Raw genomic sequence first — 26,919 nt, forward strand, 5'->3', positions numbered from 1 at the left:
AATTAGAGGCATGGATAAGAATCAAAAGTTTTGAAGTTTTAATTTTATAGAACTGGGTAGGAATTATAATGGTAGCTTTTTTTCTTTTTAAATACAAATATGTCAATCTTAGTGGAAATTAAAAAAATCATCATTAATGAATTGGCATGAATTTATTATCATGAAATAATTTATTCTTTTAAAGAATACATTTGAGATGCATTCTTATGAAATAAATTCTTATCAAAGGATAAATGTAAAGAATTAAGGAAAGTGGCTCAGGCGGTAAAGAACCTTCAATGCAGGAGACTTGGGTTCGATCCCTGGTTTGGGAATATTTCTTGGAGAAGGGAATGACTACCAACTCCAGTATTCTTGCCTGGAGAATTCCATGACAGAAGAGCCTGGTGGGCTACAGTCCATGGGGTTACAAAGAGTCAGACATGACTGAGCAACTTACGCTTTCACTTTCACAAGCAAAGTCCTTAAATGAAAGAATTTGGAAGTTCCAAGCTACCATCTTATCCATACCAATTTTTATACCAAATAACAGGAATGATCACCTATTAAGGTTTAAACAAAATCACTCTTATGTCTGACTCACCATCATCAGATGAACGCATTCCCTAATAAGATCACTAGTCACTACTTATAAGAAGAAAAACTTATTAAAATAGAACACAAGAGTAAATACAGGTACAACCTACAAATGCATTCCTTAGCTTTCTGATTCTGGCCCTGCAAAAACAGGCCAAGATGGGCAAGGCAGAAATGACCCACAAAGCATTCATGTATTTGGCAAATATTCCCAGAGTTTCTACTTGGTACCCTTATATTGAGTTACAATCTAGGAGTCCAGAAAAAAAAGGAAAAGAAAAAGGAAAGAAAAACAGGAAAGAAAAGGAAAAGAAAGAAAGAAACAATGTTCTGTCCTTGAAGTTACAGTCTAGTGAGGAATATAGCTGAGTGAACAGGCAATTCATGTACAACATAAGAAGTGCTTTAAAAGGGAAATGACATTAAATGCTCTATTAAAATGCTCTTTTTAATAGGTCCCTGGAAATGAAAGATCAAGAAAGGCTTTTCAAGTCTGAGTTGAGACCTGAGAAGTTTACAGTGGAGGTGATACTGTCAAAGTTGCATATTTGAAAGACCACTGCCCATTGGGAAGAGAAAAGACAGAAGGGACACAACACCACAGGCCAGTCGGAGACTGCCACGGTGACCCTGGCTAGAGAAGATGACACTGGGTACCAAGGAAACGGCTGCAGGGCTGGAGAGAAGTGGCTAGATGCTCAAGAAGATGATGAATGGGAATTATCAGAACTTGGTAATTAACCGGAAGAAGAAAGCAAAGGATTGGAAAGAAGGATGAGATCCTACTTTGGTTTTCCCCAGAAACAGATCTCCAGGAAAAGGTTCAAGTACAAGCAGTTCATTGGAGAACAGGGAATACGGGTGGGAAAATGAGGAAGTGATAACAAGGAGGAAATGCAGCCAAGAAAGAGTGCTTTATCATGCCAACTATGCAATTAATGTCATGGAGAAATCCTGGGAAATGGTATCGAACAAATGTCTCAGAGTTCTCTCATCCAAGAGGTTGAGAAGAGGGGGAATTTATAAGCCAATTGCCATGAGTCACTGGCAGCTGGGTTTAATTCTCCAGCATTTCCAGCCTGTTCTGCACAGGCAGGGAAGATTTCTGTTGCTTCTTTAAAGACCCTTAGGCAAAAGACATAGTTTCAGGTTTTAGGAAATGGGCAGGAGCACATGGAATGGTGAGACCCAAAGCATATTTACTACAGGTAACACTCAGTCTCTGGTGTGGTTCAGTGAGATAAGGAGATGAGGGCCTGAGATGAGCAACCCAGGGGTTGAAGCAAGACAGAAGGGGCTGGAGAGTAGAGGTTATGACTTTGATGTTTGGTATAATTCATTTGAGGTGCTCAGGGGACATCTTAAGTAAAGGTGTTTAGTAGACTGTTGGGTATGCGAATATGAGTCTTTGGAGAGCAATCTGTTCAGTTCAGTAACTCAGTTGTGTCCAACTCTTTGTGACCCCATGGACTGCGTGCGGCACACCAGGCTTCCCTGTCCATCACCAGCTCCCGGAGTTTACTCAAACTTATGTCCATAGAGTCAGTGATACCATCCAACCATCTCATCCTCTGTCGTTCCTTTCTCCTCCTGCCTCTGATCTTTCCCAGCATCAGGATCTTTTCCAATGAGTCAATTCTTCACATCAGATGGCCAAAATATTGGAGTTTCAACTTCAGCATCAGTCCTTCCAATGAATATTCAGGAATGATTTCCTTTAGAATAGACTGGTTGGATCTCCTTGCTGTCCAAGGAACCCTCAAGAGTCTTTTCCAACACCACAGTTCAAAAGCATCAATTCTTCAGCACTCAGCCTTTGTTATAGTCCAACTCTCACATCCATACATGACTATAGGAAAAACCGTAGCTTTGACTAGACCTTTGTTGGCAAAGTAATGTCTCTGCTTTTTAATATGTTGTCTAGGTTGGTCATAGCTTTTCTTCCAAGGAGCAAGCATCTTTTAATTTCATGACTGCAGTCACCATCTGCAGTGATTTTGGAGCCCAAAAAAATAAAGTTTCTCACTGTTTCCATTGTTTCCCCATCTATTTGCCATGAAGTGATGGAACCAGCTGCCATGATCTTAGAGTTTTCTGTATGTTGAGTTTTAAGCCAACTTTTTCACTCATGAAAGTGAAAGAGGAGAGCAATCTGATCTACAGTTAAAGATTTGGAAACTGTCAACATAGAAATTCATGAAACCCCATGGGAAACTGTATAGTGGGAGGAACAATGATGGGCAAGGGCAGGAACCAAAGATCACCTGGATGTAACGAACAAGGAAAGGAGAAGAAATCTGCAAAGAAGAATAAGACTATGCATCAGGGAGTTACAAGGAAAACCAGAAAAGCGGGTGTCTAGAAGCGAAGAAGAGAAACCTAAGAAGCAGAGAATAAAAATGTATTACTTGCTGCTGAAAAATCGAGACTAATAAAAGACAAAACAATATTATTAAATTCAGCAACAAGCAAGTCTTCAGTGATCTTGGACTCATTGGTTAAGAGATTCTATCGCACCTAAGGATGCATATGTGTGAGTCATTATAGACAGCAAAGATAGATAACTCAAGAAGTTTAACTGAGAATGGGAGGAACTGGAAAAAATAGAGATTGAAGGCTTAGTACCTGCAACATACTGTAAAATAAAGCATATTGTAATGTTTTAAAAAACTGAAGGTGACTGTCAGGTTAAGGGAAGAGTTTTTGGTTACAAGAAGGCTTGTTTATTTATAGAAAATGGAAGAGATTTAAAATTTTTATAAGAAAGGGCCTTCAGAGGGCACAGAGAGATTGAAGGTACAGGAGAAATAATAAAAAGGCAGGATATCTCTAAAGACAGAAAGGGGACTGAGTCCAGAGACAGGGGGAATAAGACGTTACATGGACTTTGTTTCCTTTGTTGCAAGTGGGAAGGAGAAAAGTGATGGGTGTAGATCAGGGCTAAATTGCAGATTTGGTGGCATGAAGTTAAGAAGACACCTGTGGATTTTCTCTGTGAACCAAGAGTTGAAGAGAAGAGAAAGGTGTGAATGAGGAGGAATCAGTGATGTCAAAGGTTTAAGGAGCTTATGGCTAGAATGAAATGCCTCTGCAGAGAAAGCTGAGGAGGAAAACAGCTGTGTGATTTCCCCTCACAGTGCTCAGCTGCCCAAGTGTGAGCCCAGAAACCAAATAGTTGGGCTTTTTCGAGATTGGGTTTCAACAAGTGGTAGGAAGAAAGGATGACAGGGCGAGAGAGTTGCAAGGTGGCTGAAGTGATGACAACAGAAATCAAACAGGGAAGAATTTAGGATCACAGGAAAATAATAGACAGAAGCAATTCATGGGAATGGCATCCTAGGGTCTGATCAAGGGATTCTATTTCCAAGGTTTGGGGTAAGGAGAGAGTATGCTAAGAGGGAGAAAAGTCACAAACAGGCACCTGTATAAATTGATGAAATTTGACTGACATTGACTAGTTGGTCATGGTAGAGGGATAAAGCAGGAGATGGCTATGAAGAAAGTGGGGAAGAATAGAAGGCTGCCATGGCGGAGATGAGAAATGGCTGGGCCAGCATCCTACTGAGGAGTTAAGTTAATGGTCATGGTATGGCCATTGCTCTTTCCCTCTATTGTGAGTTGAACTGTGTCCTCCCAAAAGATATACTGGAACTCTAACTCCTAATTTCCTATGAATGGGACCTTCTTTAGAAATAGGGTCTTTGAAGATGTAGTCAAGTTAAGATTGGGTGGCCCTTAAGCCAATATGACTTATAAGAAGAGGAGGAGAGACACAGATAAAGACCCAGAAGGAAAAGGCCATGTAGCAACGAAAGCAGAAACTGAAGTGATGTGTTTATAAGCCAAGGGATGAAAAGGATTGCCTTCAGAGAGAGCATGGCCCTGCTGACACTCAGGTAGCATCCAAAACCGTGAGAGAACGTCCTTTTGCTTGGATTCTGGCGCACCATGATCGTATACTACTTTTGTTTAAGGCTATGCTAACTCTGATATTTTGTTTCAGAATAAATGTGGCCCCAGGAAACTAATTACGCCCTCAATGCTTATATGTCTTAGCCAGGGCCATGGGTCTATTTCTCAGTGTCACAGAGCACCAACAGAAGTCGACAGATACTGGGGCAATTCTCCATTTCTAAGTAGAAATTGGGGCTTTTTGTTCTTATTCAGTGTCATTTACAACTCTTATCCAGTGATACAGTAATTCAGAGCACTTCATTCCGAAGTAAAGATCTCCAAAGGTAAAGTTCATCCAGTAGGAAGAGAAAGACAAAATATCTTCTCTGTAAATTTAGAAGTGTAGGGATATTTTAGATCAGAGTCAATCATAATGCTAGAATATCTGGTGTTTACTATATTTTTTACTTTCAAAAGGAAGTCAGTGCACTTTTTCTGGTGACAGTATGGGCCCATTTTGTGCACTACAGCCTTTTTTTACAGCAATATTGACACACGATTTAATGTTCCCATTTCTCCTGATTGGTTTGGCACAAACAATGCATTTATATGCCAATGAATAAGACAGATGTACTTGACTCCCTTCTCTCTCTAACATGTACACACATACATATAAAACAGAAAATATATCATTATTTTTCTTATGAACAGATGCTGAGAATAATAGATGAATCCATGAGTTCATGAATTAATATCCCAAGGATTGTTTCCCCAAGGCAGGGAATACTTTTATTAGCCAAAGACTGACAAAAATTCAAGATTTTCTATGGCATTCGAATTTTGTTAGGTTTTTAGCTTTACATGAATTATTTAAACCTTAAAGCTATAAACAGTCTCTATAAATCGGAGAGGCAACCACAGCCACCCTCAGGAGTTGGGTAGGTAATAAAAATCACTGAAGTTGACCCGATTGTATTCTTGGGATGTACTCTGTTTACACATTAAACACGCAGCTTCACATCCACCCAGAAATGTTTTCTCCTATTTTTCTTGCAACACAAGGCCCTGCTCAGCCTACCTTGTGTTTTTCCATCTTTGCAATTCACCATCCAGTGAATTCTGTAAAGAGAACCAAGAGGGCAAGTATCAGGCTGACTGGCTGGAGGACTAAGGCCTCGGTGGCAAAAGGAAGTCAGTGGGGAAACTCAGCTGAATGTGAGGGGAGCAAGTCTCCCCGGGCTCTAGCTGGTCCACCCCAAGTAGGAATTTTATACAAAATACCAGATTGCTAAATGTCAGATATTAATTTCTTTTCTCTCTTTTTTTTTTTTTCCACCCACAAGGATGTCCAGAACAGTTTGAAGCCAAACCATACATGTCTGGGTGCAGGTTTCACCAATGGAGTGCTAGTTCACAACCTTTGCTAAATACTGTTTTCTTGTGTGGCAAAATATACATAACGTAAATTTTACCATTCTAACTATTTTTCAGCGTATAATTCTGTGGCATGAAGTCTATCCACAGTCTTGTGCAACCATCACCACCATTCGTTTCCAGAATATTTTCATCACCCCAAGTAGAAACTCTAAACTAATTAATCTGTTGTGCCTTTTTATTATCAACTTTAAAATGAAAATAGAACTTGAAAAGGTCCCCCAAAGTCACCATACTTGATGTTAAAACAAAACCCTTCAATGGTAGGCTAGACATTTACCTGTTAGGCTAGACATTTACCTTCTTCTTCCAGAAACTATCCAGGAATTAAATCCTCTGCCAAATGTAAAAGTCTCTCCAGAAATCCTTTATTTCATCACCTCTCAGCTCCATCCTGCTTACCACACCATCATTCCATTTGACGAAACTGTGGCCCTTATTATGGCCTTGAAAATGTCTGCTCTGCACTCAATTTTCTTATACTCTCCACCCTGCTCTTCCCACTCTTTCCACCTCTGCCTCAGGAAAACCTAAGGCCTGTCCAAGAGCATCACAATTTTGAAATTTTGAACTTCACCTTATAGTTATTATAAACTACTGGTTATAGTCCTAGTGCTGTACAATATACTCTTATAGCTTATTATATACATAATAGTTTGTACCTTTTAATATACTACCCCTATATTGCCCCCCTCTTCTCTTTCCTCACTGGTAACCACTAGTTTGTTCTCTATATCCATGCATGTGCTTCACTAATTTGTAGTATTTTTTAGATTCCACATATAAATGATTAGTTCAGTTCAGTTCAGTTCAGTCACTCAGTTGTGTCCGACTCTTTGGGCCCCATGGACTGCAGCACGCCAGGCCTCCCAGTCCATCACCAACTCCTGGAGTTTACTCAAACTCATGTCCATTGAGTGGGTGATGCCATCCAACCACCTCATCCTTTGTTGTCCCCTTCTCCTCCTGCCTTCAATCTTTCCCAGCATCAGGGTCTTTACTAATAAGTCAGTTCTTTGCATCAGGTGGACAGAGTATTGGGAGTTTCAGCTTCAGCATCAGTCCTTCCAATGAATATTCAGGACTGATTTCCTTTAGGATGGACTGGTTGGATCTCCTTGCAGTCCAAGGGACTCTCAAGAGTCTTCTGCAACACCACAGTTCAAAAGCATCAGTATAAGTGATAACATACAGTATTTGTCTTCCTCTGACTCTTTGCAACCCCATGGACTGTGGTCCACCAAGCTCTTCTGTTCCAGAATTCTCCAGGCAAGAATATTGAAGTCGGTTGCCATTTTGTACTCTAGGAGATCTTCCCAACCCAGGGATTGAGCCTGCATTTCCTGCATTTCCTGCACTGGCAGGCATATTCTTTACCACTGCATCACCTGGGAAGCCCACCTACACTGCCCTAGCTCTCAGCAAATATTCTCTGGGAGAAAATCTCTATTTGAAAATCCTGTATATTCTAATTTGCCCATGCTAATCAACATGAATATAAAAAGTTTTGTTTTTCACCTTTACTATGACAGCTTATGAACAGACTCAGCAGATGCTCCCAGGCAAGAAAATGACCAGCAGTTTTAGCCTTTCCTCTCTCTAAAATTTACTTTTGCTAATTTTATATTCTCCTTGACTTCTATAATCTTTTTTTTCTAGTTGTGATTGCTTTCTACTACTACCACCTCATACTCAGAAGCAGACATGTTCATGTCTTTAATGACTTCTTTCATCTTAATGTGGCTTTAAAATATGAAGAACAATAAAAACATTAGTCCAGACAAAAAATTTTTTTCCTGCTAGAGTGTAATTTTTATTTGAAATGCAGCTGAAAGGAGAATAGGATTTACTTAAAGTAAATCCACTTTATAGCAAATTTAGATGAGGCATATCCATTCCAAAAATAACATGGAACAGATTTCTAGTATTCACTCATACACATTTTTCCTCTTTCCTGGAGCAGAGAGGACAGCCATTATTTCCAAGCCTTCAGGCAGGGCCATGTGCCCAGTTATGTCCAATGGACTATGAGCATAAATGATGTATGTCCCTTTCGAGAAAAGGTACTTAAAGATGACTAAGAATTCTCTACATTCTCCCTTTCATGGAGACCAGAAAGGTCACATGTTTAAGATATGGAGCCACTCAGTCTGGTCCGCTAAGACATTGTTGGGAAAAGAAGCCACTTTGGCGAGTTGCTGGGCTCATGGTGGACTTTGCATCAGTAGGAAAGAACTTTGTGTTGAGTCACTGAGTTTTCAGAACACATCTACATCTGTGCTGTGCTTAGTTACTCAGTTGTGTCCAACTCTTTGTGACCCCATGGACTGTAGCCCGCCAGGCTCCTTTGTCCCCAGGGATTTTCCAGGCAAGTATACTGGAGTGGGTTGCCATGCCCTCCTCCAGGGGATCTTCCCAACCCAGGAATCAAACCCAGATCTCCCACATTGCAGGCAGATTCTTTACTGTCTGAGCATAGTACATACTATAGAGGCAAATAAATTAAGGAATGCCTAACCTAACATAAAGATGCAGCATTTTCTCAGATTTTTTAGGAAAAAAATCTTTTTTTAGAAATGTTCTGAAGATCTTTAAATCTTTTTTGTAAATGTTTTTTAAAAAATCTTTCAAATTATAATATTCTAAAAACTGATGTTTGGAATACTAGGTATTATAGACAATGATTATAATAAAATTATTTCTAAAGGAAGGTTAGTGAAGAATATCCTTTAGTTACATGGTGCATGGTGTCAAGTTTCCTTTGGAGCTTTATTTTTTTTCTTTCTTTTTCATTTTACCCTTGAGGCATAAACATGAAAGGGAAGGTTATATCTATTCTGAGCTAAACTACATCATGCCTTAAACTTGAAGTAATTCTAGTGATGCTATTTTGCATATTAACATCAGGGACTTTCCAGTCTCAGGAAATTAAAGCTGTACATTTAAAGGGAGCAGCAAAATTTAACCTTTAGTTCTTTATTTTTTTCATTCAGTCACACCATACCATGCCAAGAGCATTGCATTTAAATCTTCCCTTCTCAAAGTGATCTCCTTTCCCCTTTCCTCAGCGCCTCCTATGTTTAAACCTATTTGAACCTATGAGAAAAGCTATTCTAAAGAACTATACTATTTTTGTCTAATAGTAGGTCAGTTCAACAGCTTCTTGGGTAATCTGTGTAATTAAAATAATCTAATGTTTTTTATTAGAAAAACACATATTATAACCTCAAGGGATGAACTTTGCTGTTATTTATCAGTTGGTTGTGGGGAGTGGGGTTTATCAGATGGGAAGTTTAAAGATCTTCCCATTTTCCATCAGAACATCTTCTTGGTTGGCTACTTATCTAACCTAGCTTTGAATGCCATCCTTGAGTAAAGCTAAGGATGAGGCAAGACTGTTGGTAACCGTCTGTGATGGTTAACTTTATGTGTTAACTTTACTAGGCCATGAGGTACTCAGATATTTGGTCAAACATTGCTCTGAGTGTTTTTGTGAAGGTTTCCATGAGGGTTTTCCCTAATGTGACTGGGCCTCAACCAATCAGCTAGAGACCTGAATAGAACAGAAAGGCTGACTCTCCCCCAAGTAAACAAGAATTTCCTTTGCCTGCCTGCCTGCACAGAGGGACACTGGCTTTTTTCCCCTGCCTTAAGACTCCAGCTGAAACATCAACTTTTCCTGAGGTCTTAGGTCTCCTGGCCTTTGGATTAAAACCACACCACTGGCTTTTAAATTTTGGGAGTTGTCAGCCATATATACTATGTATAAGGTGTGTGTGTGCTCAGTCGCGTCCAGCTCTTTGCGATCCCTTGGACTATAGCCCACCAGGTTCCTCTGTCCGTGGAATTCTCCAGGCAAGAATACTGGAGTGGGTTGCCATTTCCTACTCCAGGAGATCTTCCCGACCCAGGGATCAAACCCACATTACCTGCGTCTCCTGCACTGCAGGCAGGCTCTTTACTCATTGAGCCACCTGGGAAGCTACTATGTATATATGACTATGCTGCTGCTGCTGCTGCTAAGTCGCTTCAGTCGTGTCCTACTCTGTGCAACCCCATAGACGGCAGCCCACCAGGCTCCCTCGTCCCTGGGATTCTCCAGGCAAGAACACTGGAGCAGGTTGCCATTTCCTTCTCCAATGCATGAAAGTGAAAAATGAAACTGAAGTCGTTCAATCGTGCCCGACTCCTAGCGACCCCATGGACTGCAGCCTACCAGGCTCCTCCATCCATGGGATTTTCCAGCAAGAGTACTGGAGTTGGGTGCCATTGCCTTCTCCAATATATATGACTATAGATAAGTATTGTACTCCCTTGCCATCTTCCGAACCTTCCTGAACTTCTTTCCCCTTGCAGGAGACCTGCTGCCACCAGCACTTCTCTTTATCTGTCACGTCTGTCGCTCCTTCTGTCTGCAGCCTTTCCTGGCTAGCTCATGTCTCTCCATTTTTTTTTTCCCCTTTTTCCTTCTTCCTGGTCTTACTTTTCATTTTCTGCTGTTGCTTCAATGTGTGTTTACTTAGGATCAGTAAACAGACCGACCATACTAAGCTTTCAGGTATTTGATTCTTTAGCTTATCTTAGCTTTTTGGTCATTGCTTCTGCTTGTACATTTCTTTCAGTCAGTTGTTGGAGGTGAGATGAGCATCACCCCTCTAGATTCTGCAAGAGTGTAGTGGTCACAAACAGGATGTGGTTCTAAAGCCATAGAATGTGTACTAGTCAGGGTTCTAACATCCTGCGTGTGACCACTACACTTTTTCAGAATCTAGAGAGGTGATGCTCATCTCACCTCCAACAACTGCTTTTTCCAAGCAGAAAATGAAAAGACCAGGAAGAAGGAAAAAGGGAAAAAAAAAAAATGGAGAGAAATGAGCGAGCCAGGAAAGGCCGCAGACAGAAGGAGCGACAGACGTGACAGATAAAGAGCAGTGCTGGTGGCAGCAGGTCTCCCGCGAGGGGAAAGAAGTTCAGGAAAGTTCGGAAGATGGCAAGGGAGTACGACTTGCAATGAGAAAAGATTAGCGATCTGGGTTATTCAAATCCAGCTAACCCCTATATTCACCATGGGCATTAATGGACATATGGATTGAACTCATAAGGAAGGTCTGGAGTCATTAAAGAGAGATCATCTTCTTGACTCGATTTGTATTTTAGCATCTATCACATGGTATTGTAGTTAATACTACTCTGTCCTTTCTTACTGTATGACAAGTCACCCCTAACATAGTGATTTAAAACAACGATGTATTGTTCTCACAGATCTGTGGCTTGTCAATCTAGTGATTCTTCTGCCAGACTCATCTGGGATCACTCATGGGGCTGTGGTCATCTGACAATCCCGCTGTGGTCCCAGATAGCCTCAGTCACATGCCTGGGACACCAGCACCGGCAGGGCATCCCTTTCTCCCCGTAAGTCAGCCTAGCTTCTTCACAACATAATGCTCTTTATTATTTTTTGCATATGTATTTTTAAAAAATTTTAATTGGAGTATAATTGTTTTATCATGCTGTGTAAATTTCTGCTATACAACGTGAATCAGCCATATGCATACATATATCCCCTCCTTCTACAGCCTCCCTCACACACCCCATCCCACCCATCTAGGTCATCACGGAGCTGAGCTCCCTGTGCTATACAGCAGGTTCCCACTAGCTATCTATTTTACACATTAGTGTATGTATCAACGCTATTCTCTCAATTCCTCCCATTCTCTCCTTCCCCTGCTGGGTCCAGAAGTCCATTCTCTATGTCTGGGCCTCTATTCCCACAGTGGTCTTTAGATTTCAAATGGACAAATACCAATAGGCAGGCACTCATCAAACTTTCCAGAGAAGGCAATGGCACCCCACTGGAGTACTCCTGCGTGGAGAATCCCATGGATGGAGGAGCCTGGTAGACTGCAGTCCATGGGGTCGCTAAGTCGGACACGACTGAGCGACTTCACTTTCACTTTTCACTTTCATGCATTGGAGAAGGAAATGGCAACCCACTCCAGTATTCTTGCCTGGAGAATCCCAGGGACGGGGGAGCCTGGTGGGCTGCTGTCTATGGGGTTGCTCAGAGTCGGACACGACTGAAGTGACTTAGCAGCAGTAGCATCAAACTTTCTGCTTGGCTCATGTTTGCTAATGCTCCATTAGCCAAAGCAAGTCATGTGACCTGATCTAGAGTTGATGGGATAGGATCCACAAAGGGCATAAATAGGACAAGGTTGATATAAGAATCTACCACGTCCGCCGTGAAATTTCAGACTTTGAATTACATTCCCATCCCTGAGTACATTCCCATTCCTCAGTACTTGCCTGACATCCTTAGATTATAATTAACATCTTGGCAGTACTCCCTTTAGACAACATTTTGGGTGTTCTAGTGAAATATAACCTGGGCACACATGGTGGAAATATAGTATTGTATTATGAATTTTGTGCCTATTTTGCCTTCATATTGTAGTTTGAGCATTATATTGACTTTAAAAATACATTAAAACATAGGTTATATTATCTAAGAATTTTCTCACAGGATAAAGTTACACTATTATTGTTGCTTTTTAGTCGCTAAATCAAGTCCAACTCTTGTCACCCCATGGACTGTGGCCCGCCAGGCTCCTCTGTCCATGGAATTTCCCAGGCAAGAATCCTGGAGTGGGTTGCCATTTTCTTCTCCAGGGCATCAAAACAGCATCTCCTGCATTGGCAGTCCAGTTCTTTACCACTAAGCCACACCTGGGAAGCCCAAAAGTTATATTACAAAACAGTTTTTCCAATAAAGCAGTGTCTGGGGTCTGATATTTGTGAAATGAATGAGTTAAGTTTGAGTGTTTATGGACTAGGTTTCAATTACTTACAAATTCTTCTAGCTCAGAGTTCAGTTCAGTTCAGTCGCTCAGTCCTGTCCAACTCTTTGCGACCCCATGGACTGCAGAGCCAGGCTTCCCTGTCCATCACCAACTCCCGGAGCTTACTCAAACGCATGTCCATCCAGTCGGTGACATCATCCAACCATCTCATCTTCTGTCTGCCCCTTCTCCTCCCACCCTCAATCTTTCCCAGCATCAGGGTCTTTTCAAATGAGTCAGTAACTTCGCATCAGGTGGCCAAAGTATTGGAGTTTCAGCTTCAGCATCAGTCCTTCCAATGAATATTCAGGACTGATTTCCTTTAGCATTGAGAGGTTGGATCTCCTTGCAGTCCAAGGGACTCTCAAGAGTGTTCTCCAGCACCACAGTTCAAAAGCATCAATTCTTCGGCGCTCAGAGTAAGTGTCACTAAATTACTAGTTTAAAACTGTGATCGTTAATTTTGATCTCTGTGTTCTGAGAATGCCGCACAGGAAGCACGGGGTAGAGGGTGGGGAGTGAGGGGTCACTCATATATAAGAAAGCAGAGGAAAATCATAAAACTTTCACACCTTACTCTACCAGACTCATCACCTTTCCAGACCTCCAAACTGCCTCAACCGCCCTCCTTGGCAGGACCAATTTGCTTAGATTACCGTTCAGCTTGTGCACTTATTACACAATGTTATTACACAACACACAGAACAGATGGTGCAGCTCCTGAGCCCAGCAGCTGGAGGGGACGCTCTGCACACAGTAGGAGCACCATAAACACTGACTGACTGAGTTCATCGACTCGAAGCCATCCTGCCCCCGGGCAATATCCTTACATCTCTCCAAGCTCACACCCTGGCCCGAGAGGCGTGAGCTCGAAGCAGATGGCGAGTCCCGGGTGCCAGGTGTGCAGCGCGCTCGGCGCGGTCTGGGGCACCAGGTTCTTTGGTCCCTGCTCCTCCCCACCCCTCCCACTCCCACGAGTCGCCGTCGGCGCCACACGTGATGCCGGGCCAAGGGGGACCCGGGGAGGGGCGGGGAGGGCTGGGAACACGGAGCTCCGGTGCCTGGCGGAGCCCGCGCGTGCTGCGCCCGCCCCCCTTCCCCTCTGACCCGCGTCACCTGGCAGCCGGCGCGGCCTCCGCGCCTCCCCATCTTCCCTCTCTGCGATCGAGCGCCTTTCTCCCTCCCCCGCCCTCTTCCTCTCTTTCTCTTATCTTGACATTTCGCCTCGCTTCCCTCTGCCCACTCCCCGGCGGGTTTCCCTCGCAGGCAGGCGCGCCTGCTCCAGCCTGCCCGCCCCCGCACCACCTCCAATTGTAGGTCAACTCGCTGGCTAACGTTGGCTTAGGTGTGCTCTTGTTTAAGCGTTTTCCATAAGTGGGATCAGACGATTTCCCCACAGGGCTCCAGCTGGAATTGCTTCTCCTTGGCTGTGGAGTTGGGGGGCGGGGGCGGGAATCCCGCGGGACGTGCTGCCATCCACGCCGCGCGCTGGGGTCACTGGGATGGCTTCGGGGCGCCCCGCGCGGGTTGGCAGCCCCACCCGGGCGCCTGCTCCCGGGGCCTGGCTGCCGCGGCGGCCTGCGGAAAGGCAGAAGCACGCGAATCCAAGGGGGACAAAGAGAGCCGAATCCCTCCAGAGCGCTTCGATTCTCAGTAATTGCGCCCAGGGCGCAGCCTCTATCGGTGATTTACTTGCCAGAAACTCCCTCCTCCCAGACCTGAGACCCGGAGCCGATTCCCGGGGGGCGTAGGTGCGCCCCTGCCAGGGGGCCCTGGCACCGCGACTCCCGCCCCCTCCCCACCCTTCCCGCAAGAGGGAGGGCACCGAGGCACGCGGAAGCCCCCTCCGAAGCCCCGGGGGAGGGGATGCTTGAAGACTCGAATGCAACCAATAGTCAACCTCCCTTGGCCCTACAGCTTTTTCCTCTGTACCCCCCCCCGCCCCGCCCACCGCGCACACACCCTGTTCTGCCCTCCTGCACGAGAGCGGGCAACTAACTGCACGCTCCATGGGACCAGGGAGGGGGTTGCTCAGCCCGGGTACGAATGTCGCCTGCCAGCCGGAATGTGGGTTCCAGACGCAGAGCGCGCACGGGGCGGTGGGCTCTCTGGAGACCAGGGGGCCCAGGAACTGTCAGTTCCGGTCAGGGACGGAATGGGGCCCGGTGGCGGGGGGTGGGGGGTTGGTGGAGGGGATGGAGGAGCCGAGCGCCGGAGGAAACCACCTCCTCCCAACCCCGGCCAGCGCGGCCAATCGAAATTTCGAAGAAGGCTAGGGTGCGGGGGCGCGTGTGAGCCTGTGTCTTCGGCTTCTTCTCCGGGTCGTAAACCTAAACGGAAGACGGGTGTTAAAGTGTTGCTGACAGCATCGCCCGAAACCTGTTTACAGTAGGACAGACTTTTCCCCCAAAAAGCACAGCCGGAGTCGATTCCAGTGTATTTCCTCCCTGTACCAGTAACCGAAAGACGAGGCTCAGCCGCCGATCCCCGCCGACCCCTCGGCGCGCTCAGGGCAGGGAGAACGCGGTGCCCGCGCCACCGAGTCGCGGCGCCCGGCAGAGGGAAACCATCTTTTGAGGAGGAGGGGTGCCTCTGCTAGTCCTCGAGTTGGGCGCGCCTCCTCTGCAGCGGCTCTCCGAGGGAGCCTTCTAATTCGTTCCGGCTTCGGCAAGATACGGACCCGGCCATTGATGAGCTCCCGGTTCAGTGACTAGTTCCAAACGGGAGTCCTGGCGTCCCCAAGTCTCTGGGAGCTTCTGACAAGTGAACGGGAGGCGGCGGTTCGTTGCCCTAAACTCTGATTTATGATTAAAAAAAAAATCATCAGAATTCATCGACACACCCTATTAACCGCTGATCGTTTAAACTGCTACCGAAAGAAGGTAGTGGAGGATGCTACGGGTTCAGGAGAGGAGGAAGCGGGGAGAAAGAAGTCCGACCATCCCCACGTTTTCCCACGTCTCCTCGTGGGCGCAGGGAGGCTCAGCGCTGCCACCTGGCGGCCGCCTCTCCCTGCACTGGGAGTCGGCTGATGGACGAGTAAACCCGGGTTCGGGGTGGGTGTGACTTGCTTCGGCTTAGCGAAATGGAGCAGAAGCTCGTGTTCCTGCTTCAAATTTACGTGGCCTGGTGCAAACACTCATTTCCTGCTTGTTCTCATGAGAAAATTGAAAGGAGAGGAAAAATGAGTTGGCGCTGGTATGAAATGCATACAGAAACCTACCAGGTGCCAGCCACTGGTTAGGAGGGGAGAGAAAATGGCAAAAATTTAATTAGAAATGCAGGATTCTTATCTCTTAATTTTTCCTAAGAGTAAACATAATAATAATAATAAACGTGGACTTCATTTTACCTAAGATCCTATTTTAGTATTTTGCAAATAAAGATTACTTCCATACATTGTTTTTCCACACAACCCCCACCCCTCCGGAGAAGTCCAGTTCCAATGCAATTTCATCAGCCCCCCCAAAATGAAGTGCAAGTTATATTTGTCTACTTGACTGAGAAGTAAATCAGCTTCTGATGGAAGGTTATTTTCCATAAAGTGTGGAACCAAAAAGCCTGGGGCCTTTCAGTTGGCAAAGGCCAATGACATCAAATTTCTCAGGCTTCTTCCCTGTCTGCTAAAGTAACAAAGACAGGATTTTTCCCCTCTTTATTTTCTTTGAACTGAATAGTTGTCAGGTCAGACCAGCTCTTACAATCACAGTTTCTATAACCAAGACAAGGAAAAACCTTGCAAATCACTGTGAATCCAAGAGATTTGTTAAACTAATTTCCCCTCAGGTTTTTTTTTTTTTCCCTCCCTCTATGCTATAGGCATATATTAAGCAGTGGGACAATGCTATTTCCATCTATACCCCATACCATTTTATGGATGCAGGATTTTTATGTTGTGCAGGTGTGTGAGAGCAGAAGAAATGAATTAGCAAATATTACATCTCAAATCGAGTTCCATTATTTAATGGAAAATAATTAAGAGGAAATAGTTACCTTAATTCAAAATTTGGAATGTCTATCATCTTTGCTAATAAATAAATTTCATCTATTATTTTGAAACAGGATTTTTTTTTTTTTTTTTTTGCAAAATTATCTTGGCTTACTGTTAATATGGCTTAGAGAGTAGCATTAAGAATCACTTCATGTACTACAAAGCCAGCAGAGGGAACACTGAGTACTGATTTAGTAGGGGCCACCAAATATCTGGTATTTGGGAAAAAAAATGTTAGTAATGGAAAAACTGGTTACAAAGCATGTGAAGTTAGGTAATGAGAACACAGAAATCTTTTCTCATTATTTGCTATTGAGACCTCATACATTTCAGTGTGCAAGTATCCAGTTGGTGAGAAAGATGTCTTTAATAAAAGGCCACTTGTCACATGTTTTCTTACATTTTAAGAGGGCTACTAACACATAAAAACAAATCTACTTCAGAAGTCTAAGCATTCATATATATTATAACAATCTTTTATGTCAATGGAAATTACTAATACCATATTTCTTCAATTCTAAGAGGAACTTTTTTCTTTTCAGATGTCTTACAACCATGGGGATGTCAGTTTCACTGGCAGTTCTTCTCCCTTAATAGCATGTGACCATAGTATGTCTGAAAGACATCAGTTAGATTTGTTGAAATATAGAAAATATACCTAACAATAGAAATAGGCCAGTGGCTATTTTTTAGTACACACATTAAGAAAAACAAATCTGCGTGCTTTAAACATAAAATCATTCTGACTGCTTTAACTTCCACTTTTCTCTGATCTCATTCACTGGTAGAATCACAAATGGCTTTGGAAATATAATCAATGATACTGATTATTCACTCACTTTGACTGAAACATCACAAATTTAGTCACACCCTCAGATTATTAGTTGCTACAAATCTCAAAATAAACATAGTATTTATTCTTTTTTTATTCTGGTAAAATTATGGATTTTTAAAATAAATAATAAAATAAATAAATATAGACCTCTTACAGTAATTTTTATGTCAAATTGAGAACATGTAGAGCTATGTTATAGTATGAGTACCAAATAAAATGATGACACACCCCGCTTTGTTAGATGCAAAAGAGGTGCCTGTGGGTTTTTTGTTTTCAAGATTTGTTTCCCCTTCTAAAAGAAAAAAATATATAACTTGGGTAGCTACTGGTCAAAAATTATTTGCTTCTACCCACAAAAACATTCTTGTTTGTGGTTGATCCTTAGAGATCCAGTCAGATGTCGCCAAAGGGTGTTCTTTCCAGTAAAATTCTACATCTGACAACCTGGGCCTCTCCCCAGCCTACATACTCTAAAAGTTTGACAAGATAAATAGAAATCTGCTGCCCAGCACTAGTTTGATCGGAATTGAAAGCTGACTTAATTATGTTAGGTTAGCCCTACCTAACCATTTATCACTGGCTTATAGAAAAACAGTTTTATTATTATAGTTTTAAGGAAGACCAATCTTTGTTATAATTTTAATTTTCATACCTTAGAACAAAAGAGATGTCTGTGGCCAAATTAACATGTATTTTGACTACCTGGGAACTTTTTTTTGCCACATTCTTCACAATGCTCTTCATGAGGCTTCTTTTCAAATCATCAGGATGACTGGGTTGCCAGTGTGGTCCTTGGATGGTTCACATCCATGATCTGTGATGATTTTTTCACATCAGTGACCTCCCTCGATTTTAGTCGAACAACATGCTGCTTTTACTAGAGGGAATGTCTCTGGAATCTGAATTATCATGAAGGATAATATAGTATTCACTGAGGGCTTACTATACATCAAGCTCACTGAACTCCCACAAAACACTATATAAAGTAGTTCCTAGTGTTCCCATATCACTGATGAGGAAAACTGAGACTTGGTCACATCCCCAGGGTCACAAGACTAGTAAGAAAGACTAGCAGCAAGGTCTAATATAAATTCAGAGGTTCCATTCTTTTTTGCTACTAGTTATCACTGCCTTTTACAGTGTCTCTTTGCTTTGGCCTTTTAATTCCATTTGATTGAAGTAACGAACATATAGGAGAAAATATAAAGGAAAGGAGGAGGAGGGTTTGGGGAAGAGAGGATGAAGCGTGAAGCTATCTTTAATTTTGAAAATGTGGAAAACTAATACTTAAAAAGTAAAACTGATTCCCATCCTTTACTCACCATTATCATCTTACACAAAACTACAGAAATTCTCCTATTAACTATGGAACACTGCCTATTGTGTTTCAGTGGAAAGCTCCTCTGTTTGGGCTACCCAGGATTTATGACCGTGTGTGCTGTGCTGTGTGCTCAGCCGTGTCTAGCTCTTTGCAACCCTGTAGCTTGTAACCCATGAGGCTCCTCTGTCCATGGGATTTTTCCAGGCAAGAATACTGGAGTGGATTGCCATTTCCTCCTCCAAGGCGATCTTCCTGCCCCAGGGATGGAACCCAGTCTCCCCTGTCTCCTACATTCTCAGGCAAATTCTTTACCACACTGCGCCACTAGGGAAGCCCATCCAGAATTCAAAGGGGAGTTCAAATCATTCAATAACTATAGTCAACCCCTGTTTGGTTAAGAGAGCAAGTAATTATTGCCCCCCAAAATCCTCTTTTCTGCCTTCCAACAAACAGCACCCAAACAGCTCTGAAGGAATTAACACACTACATCAACATCTGTGCTGTACCTGGAATTGTTAAAATAATAGTGATGACAGGTGTCTAGGTGCCACTTTCTTAATGGTTTTCAATATCTATTGATTTATTTTCATAGCTTTCCCTCCCTCTTTTACATCCTTGGCTTTATGAAGGAGCCGAGGAACAGATTTTGCACTAAAGGCTGATTCTCTACTCCAATACTGAAAAGAACTAATAAAAATAATCACTTGGCTTTTAAGCAGAAAGCTTCCATTTACAGTATTTCACCCTTCCCCCCCTTCTAAGCCCCTTGTTATCTAACATAATGGTTAGAATACATTTCCGTCTCTCCCCTTAATAATTTCATGCATTAACATCCTCTTCACACACCACACACACACACACACGCAGGCACGCACAGCAAAAGGAAAAAAGAGGCAGCAGAAATCTCAGCTGTACTTCTAGCCCTTTTAAAAAGTTTGCTCTGTAAATTGGAATGAGGTCAGATTTGGAGCTTCTCATTGCACGCGGAGATTATTATTGCATCGGGTTCCAAGCCAATGGGAAGCCCGGGGGAGGGGCTTGGCACGAGGAAGCGTTGGTTACAGCGGCTGATTGGCCGCGGCCAAGACTGGGAAAGGATAAAGAGGCGCGAGGCGGAATTGGGGTCCGCTCTAAGCTGCAGCAAGGGAAACCGTGTGAGAGAGGAAGAGGCCTGTTTCGCTCTGGGTCTCTAGTTCTTGCACGCTCTTTAAGAGTCTGCACTGGAGGAACTCTGCCATTACCAGCTCCCTTCTTGCAGGAGGGAGGGGGAAACATACATTTATTCATGCCAGTCTGTTGCATGAAGCCTTTCTGGCGTCCTACCTTGCAACAAAATAATTGCACAAACTCCTTAGTGCCGATTCCGCCCACAGAGAGTCCTGGAGCCAGAGCCTTTTCTGCTTTGCATTGTAAGAGAGGGACTAACTGATAGAGACTATGTCGCTTTCCTGAGCTTCTGAGAGCGCTCGCGAACTGGAATCAACTGCTTCAGGGGAAGGAAAAAAAAAAAAAAAAGACTTGCCTGGGAGGCGGCGAGAAACTTGTATTGGAAGCTTCAGCAACCAGCATTCGAGAAACTCCTCTCCACTTTAGCACCGTCCAGGACGCAGAGCCGAGAGACAGCGCAAACTGCGGCGCGGTGAGAGAGAAGAGCAAGAGAGAGAGAGATTCTCCAGCCTGGGAACTATAACTCCTCTGCAAGAGGCGGAGTGCTCCCGCCCCGCATCTTTTTGGAGACTTTTCTCTCTTCGCCCACCTCCGCCCCAGCCAGGAGTTGAGCCGCCCGCTCGACCGCCGCGCACGTCCCCTCGCTCGGCGTGCGCTTGGTCCCGGGAGCCAGGAGGGCCCGGCGATCGCGCCGCGGCCGCCGCGAGGGTGTGAGCGCGCGTGGGCGCCCGCCGAGCCGGGGCCATGGTGCAGCAAACCAACAACGCCGAGAACACGGAAGCGCTGCTCGCCGGCGAGAGCTCGGACTCGGGCGCCGGCCTCGAGCTGGGCATCGCCTCCTCCCCCACGCCCGGCTCCACCGCCTCCACGGGCGGCAAGGCCGACGACCCGAGCTGGTGCAAGACGCCGAGTGGGCACATCAAACGGCCCATGAACGCCTTTATGGTGTGGTCGCAGATCGAGCGGCGCAAGATCATGGAGCAGTCACCCGACATGCACAACGCCGAGATCTCCAAGCGGCTGGGCAAACGCTGGAAGCTGCTCAAAGACAGCGACAAGATCCCTTTCATTCGGGAGGCGGAGCGGCTGCGCCTCAAGCACATGGCTGACTACCCCGACTACAAGTACCGGCCCAGGAAGAAGGTGAAGTCCGGCAACGCCAACTCGGGCTCCGCGGCCGCCGCCGCCTCCAAGCCTGGGGAGAAGGGCGACAAGGTCGGTGGCAGCGGCCACGGGGGCGGCGGCGGCGGGGGCAGCCACGCGGGGGGAGGAGGCGGCGGCGGCGCGAGCGGTGGCGGCGCCAACTCCAAACCCGCGCAGAAAAAGAGCTGCGGCTCCAAAGTGGCGGGCGGCGGGGTCGGCAAGCCCCACGCCAAGCTCATCCTGGCGGGCGGCGGCGGGAAGGCGGCGGCGGCGGCCGCCTCCGCCTCCTCCTCGTCGTCGTCGTCCTCGTTCGCCGCCGAGCAGGCGGGGGCCGCCGCCCTGTTGCCCCTGGGCGCCGCCGCCGCGGCCGCCGACCACCACTCGCTGTACAAGGCGCGGACTCCCGGCGCCTCGGCCTCGGCAGCGGCCTCGGCCTCGGCCGGCCTGGCGGCCCCGGGCAAACACCCGGCGGAGAAGAAGGTTAAGCGCGTCTACCTGTTCGGCGGCCTGGGCGCGTCGTCCTCGCCCGTCGGCGGCGTGGGTGCCGGCGCCGACCCCAGCGACCCCCTGGGCCTGTACGAGGAAGGGGGCGCCGGTTGCTCGCCCGACGGGCCGAGCCTGAGCGGCCGCAGCAGCGCCGCCTCATCGCCGGCCGCCGGCCGCTCGCCCGCCGACCACCGTAGCTACGCCAGCCTGCGCGCCGCCTCGCCCGCCCCGTCCAGCGCGCCCTCGCACGCGTCCTCGTCGGCCTCGTCCTCCTCCTCCTCCTCCTCCTCGTCCTCCTCCTCCTCCTCGTCCTCGGGCTCGTCGTCCTCCGACGACGAGTTCGAAGACGACCTGCTCGACCTGAACCCCAGCTCAAACTTTGAGAGCATGTCCCTGGGCAGCTTCAGCTCGTCGTCGGCGCTGGACCGGGATCTGGATTTTAACTTCGAACCCGGCTCCGGCTCGCATTTCGAGTTCCCGGACTACTGCACGCCCGAGGTGAGCGAGATGATCTCGGGAGACTGGCTGGAGTCCAGCATCTCCAACCTGGTCTTCACCTACTGAAGGGCGCGCGGGCTGGGAGAGTGAGGGACGGGGCGGGTTGTGGGGTGGGGGGAGGACCAGAGAGGAAAATGAAAAAGAAAAAAAAAGTTAACAGAGAAAAGAGTTGCAAGAGAAAAGGGAAAACAAGAGGGGGGGAAAAAAAAAGAAAAAAGGAAAAGGAGAAAAAAAAAAGTGAGCAGGGCCGGCCTCGGCCGCGTCCGGGTGGTCGGAGAGCAACGCCACGGCGTCTGGGGACCCGCGCTCCCAACCCCCATCTCGCCGGCCGGAGAGACGCGGCGGAGGTGGAGGTAGACAGGGGCGACCTTTTATTGTTCTTGGTGGTGTTGTTGATGGCGAAAAAAGCGACTTCGAGTTTCCTCCCCTTTTGCTGGAAGAGACCCCCCACCACCACCACCACCAGCCCTTCCAACGAGCTTCCGGACTTGTGTGCACCCCCGGCCAGAAGCCGAGTTGGTAGTTTTCTAGCGACTGAAGGAATCGTCTATTCCTCTCTGATCGCTCCCTCGGTGTTTTGGGGCTATTTTACTTGGTTTTTTGGTTTTTTGATCCGGAGGGGAGGGGGACTCCGGCATGCCCCCGGAGGGGTTTTGTTCTCAGCATCCTCGCCCCCATTCTCCCCCCCCACCACCCTCCCAAGAAGACCGAAGGCTCCGGAGCGTCGAATTTGACCGACTACGGGGAGAGGGGAGTCGCAAGGGCCCCAGCACCGGGACTGAGAGACTCCACGCTGGCGTATTCCCGTTTTGTTTTTGGAGGGCTTTTTTTTTTTTTTTTTTTTTTTGCCCCTCCCCCGCCTTTTTTTTTTTCCCCCTCTCTTTTTTTCTTTCTTTTTTTTTTTTCTTCCCTTGTCCCAGCAGCCAGAGGAGGAGACGTTGAGTGACCGGCGCTCGGAAATGACCCGAGAACCTAGTTGGAAAGCCACACCAGCCAGGACGAGGGGCGGGGAGGAGAAGGCCACGAACTGGAAGGGGGGCGAGTAATAAAACTGAAATGGATTTGCACGATCGGGAGAAGGTGGCGGCGTCTCCTGGGCCTCCGCCTCCTGCATCTCTGAAACCAGTGAGGTGAGACTTCACGGCCCCGCAGTCGCGGAGGAGAGGAGACTGTTTGATGTGGTACCCGGGGCAGTGGAGGGCGAGTGGTGTCGGGGGGGAAAAAAAAGGTTTTTTGCTTCTCTTAATCGGAATCGTGATGGTGTTGGATTATTTCACTGGTGGGGTTAATATAGCATGTTATCCTGTCTATCTTTTAAAGATTTCTGTATTAAGACTGTTGAGCAGTTTTTAAAATAGTGTAGGATAATATAAAAAGCAGATAGATGGCGCTATGTTTGATTCCTACGACAGAAATTATCACCAGCTTTTTTTCATTCTTAACTCTTTAAAGGATTCAAACGCAACTCAAATCTGTGCTGGACTTTAAAAAAAAAAAAACCAATTCAGGACCAAATTTTTTCTCAGTGTGTATGTGTTTATTCCTTATAGGTGTAAATGAGAAGACGTGTTTTTTTCCCTCACCGATGCTCCATCCTCGTATTTTTTTTTCCTTGTAAATGTAATCAGATGCCATTTTATATGTGGACGTATTTATACTGGCCAAACATTTTTTTCTTGTTTTGTCCCTTTTTTTTTTTTTTTTTTTGCTTTCTTTTGCTTTGCTTTCTATTTACTTCCTTATTTCTTCTTTCCTTACTTTCTTTTTTCTTTATTTTTTTTTTTTTTTTTTTTTTTTTGGTAGTTGTTGTTACCCACGCCATTTTACGTCTCCTTCACTGAAGGGCTAGAGTTTTAACTTTTAATTTTTTATATTTAAATGTAGACTTTTGACACTTTTAAAAAACAAAAAAAGACAAGAGAGATGAAAACGTTTGATTATTTTCTCAGTGTATTTTTGTAAAAAATATATAAAGGGGGTGTTAATCGGTGTAAATCGCTGTTTGGATTTCCTGATTTTATAATAAGGCGGCTGGTTAATATCTCACACAGTTTTAAAAAATCAGCCCCTAATTTCTCCATGTTTACACTTCAATCTGCAGGCTTCTTAAAGTGACAGTATCCCTTAACCTGCCACCAGTGTCCATCCTTTGACCTCAGCCCTATAAAAAGGGGAGGAGAATTAGCCAAACACTGTATGCTTTTAAAGAAAACCGAGTTTTTTAAACAAAATACTGTTTTATGCAGAGGCTTTAAAACTGGTGCATTTACAGCAAAAAGGGATCCTGTAGCTTTAACTTGTAAACCACATCTTTTTTGCACTTTTTTTATAAACAAAAACGTGCCGTTTAAACCACTGGATCTATCTAAATGCCGATTTGAGTTCGCGACACTATGTACTGCGTTTTTCATTCTTGTATTTGACTATTTAATCCTTTCTACTTGTCGCTAAATATAATTGTTTTAGTCTTATGGCATGATGATAGCATATGTGTTCAGGTTTATAGCTGTTGTGTTTAAAGATTGAAAAAAGTGGAAAACATCTTTGTACATTTAAGTCTGTATTATAATAAAGCAAAAAGATTGTGTGTATGTATGTTTAATATAACATGACAGGCACTAGGACGTCTGCCTTTTAAGGCAGTTCCGTTAAGGGTTTTTGTTTTTAAACTTTTTTTTGCCATCCATCCTGTGCAATATGCCGTGTAGAATATTTGTCTGAAAATTCAAGGCCACAAAAAAACAATGTTTGGGGGAAAAAAGAAAAAGAAAAAAATCATGCCAGCTAATCATGTCAAGTTCACTGCCTGTCAGATTGTTGATATATACCTTCTGTAAATAACTTTTTTTGAGAAGGAAATAAAATCAGCTGGAACTGAACCCTAAATCTTGACTTTTGTCATTATTATGCCCAAAGCATAAGATTGGAAGGGCTCTATGGCTTGTAGAGACTACATCATCTGCCCTAGCTTTGAAACAAGTGAGTTCTCAGGCCTGTTACATGCCATCTAATTGAGGAATAAATCTCCTAAATTCCTCTCACTCAGATTGGGCAGGCACTAACCCTGAAACCATGTGTCAGCTCTACACGCTTTCTAGGAATTTTCTGAGTTTACCCCCATTTAAATCAACGCCCATTGTCTTGAAATTTTAAAAAGAAGGGGAGGAGTAATGTGGACAGAATTCTTCACAGATAAAACCAGGTCCTAAAACTGCTTTCTCCTTGATTTGCCTAGATTAACCATCCAGCAGCAGCTAGAATTGTTTCTCACAGATTAGGAACAAAAAGGCTGTTAAATTATCAATATATTGTGGTGAAAGGCACTACCTGTTATGAGATAAAAAGTTGTAATCATTTTTTTTCCTCAAAAGCAAGAAGCTTCATGTGGTGCCAAAATCTTTGTGTGCCATGACCAATGGGGTTATTCCTGTCAGAGAAGGAGAAAAAGTACCTGGGATTTCCTAAGGCCTGTTAGTATTTGGTTTGGAGCCTGCAGTTTGCTAAGAGGCACCATTTCCTGTTTACTTTGAGGGTTAACAATTGCTATTAACTAACAAAGCCCATCTTCCCTTCCAAGTGTTTGTTTAAAATGTCTGCTTTATATGTCTTCTGGTTTTTCCGCACTGGAGAGGAGAGGTTAATAAGACCTATGTGGAAATAACTCTTTAATCATCAAGATTGCTTGTAGGTAAGGAAATCTCCATTCTAGATTGTACAGGTGGATGAAGAGATTTTTGGAGACCAAAACAAGCAATGTTTTCTGGTCAGTGAAAAGCAATAATTCTACCCTCTAAAATAATGCAACTATTGCATTTCAGTGTAATTTCATCATTCAAAAATCATTTTAGCTACTAAAGTCCAAATTTTTATTACATGTATTCACTACTATATTTAGTTTTAATTGCACTTGTGTTCTGTAATTATGTGGTTTTTTTAATTAAAAAATCAACTTGGTATCTTATATTAGTTTCTTCAAATACACTTATCTCTTCAAAGACTCTTCTAATTGCTTTTTGTTCATGGTAGTGATAACGATTGTTTAATTTTTTCAGATCCAAAATGTGAAAACCTTGCCATAAATGAAGACTATGTGATATAATTTTTAAGTATATTTTATTTTATAGGGTTCTCCTGCTAGAATTGCATTTATTGCCCCTTGAGTTTCCACATAAAATCAGATACTTTAGCTGTTTAAGAATTTTGATAACTTTTCTTTAAAAAGAAAAGCTTAAAACGTGTGATCTTCCTAGGAGGTGATAGAGTAGATGTAGGAAACATCTTTGTACTTCCTTTCCTCTGAATCAGTCTTTATTCATAAGGAACACTTATGTATTAGATGGTAGAAAGGAATAATAAATCTGAGAAACCAAACAGTTTAGGATGACTTTTAACTTTCAGATAATTGGGATCAATAGAAGAGAATAAATTTCAGATTTTAAGAATAAAAGCCATTTTTATTTAAAAATACTGTTCTGACCCTGGGCTTGATTAGAAATGAATTAGTAATAGCTGATAAGTAGGTTTTGTCAGTTCTAGTTAATTAACCTGTAAGTGCCAAGAAAAAAAAAATGTAAGCTGGTAGGGTGGACTGAGTGCCTGAATTTTGTGCTCATATTTGGAGGGGGCAGGCAGGGATACTGGGGTATTAAGGATTTCCAAGGAAAAGGGGAAAGCAAAGGGCTGGGAAGTGGACATACACATTTACCAAGTCTTCCCTGTGTTTATAGGGTGTCCA

General features: G+C 44.5%; 1 protein-coding gene and 2 long non-coding RNA genes across 8 annotated transcripts in view; 1 reads left to right on the forward strand and 2 right to left on the reverse strand.

Moving 5' to 3' along the window:
* The window catches only part of LOC112579558, a 224,226-nt gene extending 202,409 nt beyond the window's left edge, over positions 1-21,817 (reverse strand). For 3 of the 6 annotated variants that reach the window (XR_006544397.2, XR_006544401.2, XR_006544395.2), the window contains exon 1: positions 21,696-21,817. This is a non-coding gene — a long non-coding RNA (uncharacterized LOC112579558). The remainder of the gene's footprint in view (positions 1-21,695) is intronic. The other 3 variants (XR_006544400.2, XR_006544396.2, XR_006544398.2) reach the window with 1 other exon arrangement.
* Positions 15,168-20,017, reverse strand: LOC123329171. Its single transcript, XR_006544407.2, has 2 exons — positions 18,222-20,017; positions 15,168-17,349 (listed from the first exon to the last, which is right to left on the reverse strand). It is a non-coding gene; the product is annotated as an uncharacterized LOC123329171 (long non-coding RNA).
* SOX4 (SRY-box transcription factor 4) lies at positions 20,802-25,063 on the forward strand. The gene is made up of 2 exons (XM_025266190.3): positions 20,802-23,314; positions 23,735-25,063. Exon 1 carries the CDS (start codon positions 20,802-20,804, stop codon positions 22,248-22,250), a length of 1,449 nt encoding a protein of 482 aa, XP_025121975.3. The 3' UTR covers positions 22,251-23,314; positions 23,735-25,063.
* The last annotated feature ends 1,856 nt before the right edge of the window (positions 25,064-26,919 follow it).

This window comes from Bubalus bubalis, chromosome 2 (assembly GCF_019923935.1).
Source record: "Bubalus bubalis isolate 160015118507 breed Murrah chromosome 2, NDDB_SH_1, whole genome shotgun sequence".
NCBI classification, from domain to species: domain Eukaryota; kingdom Metazoa; phylum Chordata; class Mammalia; order Artiodactyla; family Bovidae; genus Bubalus; species Bubalus bubalis.

What these genes read in the sequence shown, in the direction of transcription:
- SOX4 (XM_025266190.3), top strand. Translation starts at nt 20,802, where the DNA reads ATGGTGCAGCAAACCAACAACGCCGAGAACACGGAAGCGCTGCTCGCC.